At 50.9% G+C, this 4,038-nt stretch overlaps 1 protein-coding gene across 1 annotated transcript in view; it reads left to right on the plus strand.

The window, feature by feature from the left end:
- The first annotated feature begins 2,327 nt into the window (after positions 1-2,327).
- The window catches only part of LOC119303875 (ent-copalyl diphosphate synthase 1, chloroplastic-like), an 11,207-nt gene continuing 9,496 nt past the window's right edge, over positions 2,328-4,038 (plus strand). The window contains exons 1-2 of the mRNA XM_037581025.1: positions 2,328-2,578; positions 3,348-3,428. Coding sequence (XP_037436922.1) covers positions 2,506-2,578; positions 3,348-3,428 — 154 coding nt within the window. The 5' untranslated portion in view covers positions 2,328-2,505. The remainder of the gene's footprint in view (positions 2,579-3,347; positions 3,429-4,038) is intronic.

The raw sequence follows: 4,038 nt of genomic DNA on the forward strand, positions 1-4,038 counted from the left end.
TGCCTATCCCCGCGCGCGCGGCTCCCTGCCCGGGGCATGGGGCGGTGGTGGTGCTCCTCGGCTCGACGACAGCCCGGCGACCCAGTAGGGCCGGTCCACATGTATACGGGGCCCGGGGCAGGAAGACAACAAGGGGCCTTTGTTTTTTTCTTGACACACATGAACTGAAAATATTTTGTATGTCAAAACCAAAGGAAATATTCAGTAGATGGAATAGATAGATCCATTATCTTTGAATTCTAAAACTAACTATACAATGTATTTATCGACCAAGAGAAGTTCAAACATTTACTATATATTGCTAGTTGTAGTGATTCCTGAAAGAACTACTCGTCCGGTAAAAAAATGTCAACCAATTTTTTTGGGAATTCTACTTGTTCATCTATATATGTTTTTCCTCATATTTTCATCACTACTACTAGAAAAATGCTTTTGACAAGACATGCCACCATGTAAGGCGCGTAAAATATGTTCAATACAGATTAGAAAAGCACCTGGATATCATATGGCATAATGTGAATTTGTACGAATGCCGCAATAGTCAGCGCAAATGAGAAGCCAACACCATGAATTGAATTAACATCTCCCCTTCTCCTAATCTCCTTAATGCTTTCTCAGAACCAATGAAGAGTAGAAGATTATAAGAAGACAAATGCAAGTCAGCAGATCTGAAGGAGTAAGAGCCAGAGATGGAGAGCAAAGCTATTTGAATTAGAATCATTAAACTAAGGAAGAGAAATACATGGAGGATGCAGATCTCTGTGATTGGAAGGATCGATGATCATCCATTAATCGCTTGCCGCGCCCTTGGAATCTGTAAGACACCGAAACGGCGGCGTTGTTCATGGATTGTGAATTTGGGAGCAGAGGAGTCACCGAATACGGAGGAGAACGAGGGACTCGTGGATCCAGTGGAAACCGATTTGACTTCTTCGTGAGTATTGCTCGTACGTCCACCAGTTTAATGGGCTTTACACTTGCACGGTTGCACCTTGGGCCCTTTTATATTATTTTTTTCTCTAGATTTCTTCCGCCTGAGATAAAAAAAACACACTGCGTTGTACTACCTGGTTCGGGGCCCCTACCTCTTGGGGGCCCAGGGCGGGGGCCCCGCTGCCCCGGCCTATGGACCGGCCCTGCGACCCAGTGGCAGTGGCCGGCGGCATGCGAGGTGGTGGTGCGACTCCTTGGCGGTGAGACGGCGTGGTGGCGCGGGTTGGCCGGCGGCGCGCCCCCGGCCCAGATCTGGGCCCTGCGGGCCCCATCTGGGTCCTAGCGGGCCGGTCCCCGGTGTGGCATCGTTGTCGTCTGTGTGGTGGGGAGGAGGAGCAGCTCGGACGGGGCGCGGCGACGCCAACGGCGTGCCTGCTGCAGGGCGATGGTGGGAGCTTTACGGGCAGGGAGATCCTGGCTAGGCCTATGGGCCCACGGCCTTGGTATGCTCCTTCTTTTGTGTCCGGTCGGCTACCGTCGTTGGCGGTGGAGGTTGTGCCCTCCCGCGTGCCGACGGTGCTGCGGCCCCTAGTCCCGGCTCCTATTCCCCGTTGTGCAGGCCTCACTTCGTGGTGCCGTGGTGAGACGGCGTGGAGGCTTCATGACCATGGTGGCGCAAGATGGTGGTCGGTTTGGTGGCAGGCTCTGGAGCATCCGAGCTGAAGGTTGGGATCAGGGGAAACCCCTGTCAGCCTGTCCGACACCGACGCCGCGACGCTGGTGGGTGCTGCCGGACCTTCCTGGAGGGTGTCGGGGGCGACCCTTCCTCTCGCCTCGTCGCGTACCGGGGGAAACCCTTGGCAGCAGCAGTGTCATCGTCCCGGTCCTTCTTGGAGGTGTTGATTGGTACCGGTCCTTCGGAGCCTTGGAACGTGGTGGAAGATCTTCGGCGGGCGCAGTGGTCGTGAAGTTTCTTCGTTTCCGTCGATCCGCCGTTGTTGGTATTTTGTTCTCTTGTTGTTTCTCTTTTTTTTTTTTGGTGTGATTGTGGTGCGTCAACAACACTTGAAGAAAAAAGAAGTCTCTGGACTGATTATAGAGGGGCATCATCGTGTGTGGGAAGAGAATGTCGCCCTCGCACCACCCGTTCACAAGGCAGACGTTTTAAGGTTTTTGTCCACTACCAGGAGCTTTCCCCGCACCGGAATCATTCCCTTCTCCCACTCCCACAGGCGCTACCCCTCTGTCTTTCTCCTCCTTCCTCGCTAACCATCTCCAACCCTGCCCAGCCCATTCTCTCGCTACCCCTTGCATATATATGCACCCACCAACACATAGGTATCCCTCCAAATGAACCTCGTGTTTTTCGTGCTTTTTGCTCATTAACTGCCCCTGTTAATCACTTGCCCAAACCAGCGCGCTCCGATCCTTATCCCCTCTCGCTCGATCGCCATCACCATCAGCTCATCATCGTCCTTAACTCCTCGTCGGGGCTGGATCCACGGTTATAAATAGAGCGACCCGCAGGCGGTGGGATTGAGGCACGTGCATGCATATTGCAGCCCGGCCAGCATGCAGCTCCGCCTCTCTCCGCCGGCGGGGGCGCCCTTCCAACCCGGGCTGCTGCCGCGTGCTCTCGTCAAAGGTGATGGATGTCCGTTCCTGCCATGCTTTTCGCTTGCCGCCGGCGCTGGTTTCTTCTTAGTTTCTTCAAACGGAACGCTGGTTTAATTTCTTCTGCTATATACAATTTTTCTTGTGTGCACGGCCATTAAAAATTTGAAAATTGGAAAATCCTTCACTGGCATAGTATTGATCACTCCTCAGTGTCATATACATGATCCACCAAGATTTTTTTTCTAGCATCGTCCCCGCCATTAATTCTGCGGGTGCAGCGTATATACGCATGTACAAACGGGTCAGAACCACTGCATGCTCAACGTACGGATTAATTTTCGCCCAATTCTGCTACTACTCTTTTCTACGGATTCGCCAATCTTTTCTTCTCCTGTAAGATCGACCTCGCAATATTTTCGTGCGCGCAGCATGCAGCTCCACCTCTCACCTTATGTGGCATGGCACGAGTTCTTGTCTGTCAACTCGCCGGCAGATTGCGATGGCTGCAGCAGTTGCAATTCCCTGCCTGCAGCTGACAGCCGTTCCGCCCTGTTCACGTACGTGCTGCGTACGAATGCCGGCCGTGCCGTATTGAGCTTGAAACGAAGCTGGCAAACGATAGTTCTTCGTGATTATTTTTTTCAATTTTTTTCTTTTTTGCTGGGTTACGTATGTGTGTATATCTACACATCTTTGTATCTTGTGCCTTTTCTTTCCTTTTTCTTTGGGGGGATGATATATACTTGTGTTGAGAAAAGATTGGATTGGGTCTGATCACTTTGGCTTTAAACAATCAGGTCCATGCCGTTTGCGCGGCAAAGGAGATGCCGGCGGCACGCGCGTCGCTCGACGGACCAGCAGCGTATCCAGTAGCAAAGGTACGTATCATTGCCTTGACTTGGGCTGGGGCCCGGTAATCTTGTGTCTTGTCTCTCACTTTGCTTTATGCCCGCCGCTCTTCTCCATCGCTCCATCGATCGCTTTTACCCTTACTACTACTGTCCTTTTTTGCTTAGCGTTACCATCTTTCCCTCAAAAAATAAATAAAAAGCTTTAGCGTTACAATCTAGGAGTAACTATCTACAGCTAGGAGCTACTAGCACCGCAAGCGCAAGCGTCTTATACGTTACTATACTTGGCCAGCACAAGCGTCGTAGCATATGCCAATTACTTTTTTTTTTGCGGACAGCATATGCCAATTACTAATCTTAGCCGGCTCCCGTGTTGGTGTCTTGTTTCCCTGTCTGTCATATAAATATGCCACCCTACGCACTCCACGAAATAGGCAGTTAATGATGTTTTTTTTCCTTTTTCTTTCTCATCTCATTATGTCCCTTTTTATTGCCATACTCACACATTACAACACGTGCTCGTATTAGTTCATCCAAGGGCCTCCGGCGTCTGTCAACAAAAAGGGCCTCCGGTGACTTCATACTTGCGTCTTAGTTGTACCACATGTGGACCAATTTTTTTAATCTAAGGTCTCTA

The sequence above is a fragment of the Triticum dicoccoides genome, chromosome 1B, assembly GCF_002162155.2.
Source record: "Triticum dicoccoides isolate Atlit2015 ecotype Zavitan chromosome 1B, WEW_v2.0, whole genome shotgun sequence".
Classification (NCBI taxonomy): Eukaryota; Viridiplantae; Streptophyta; class Magnoliopsida; order Poales; family Poaceae; genus Triticum; species Triticum dicoccoides.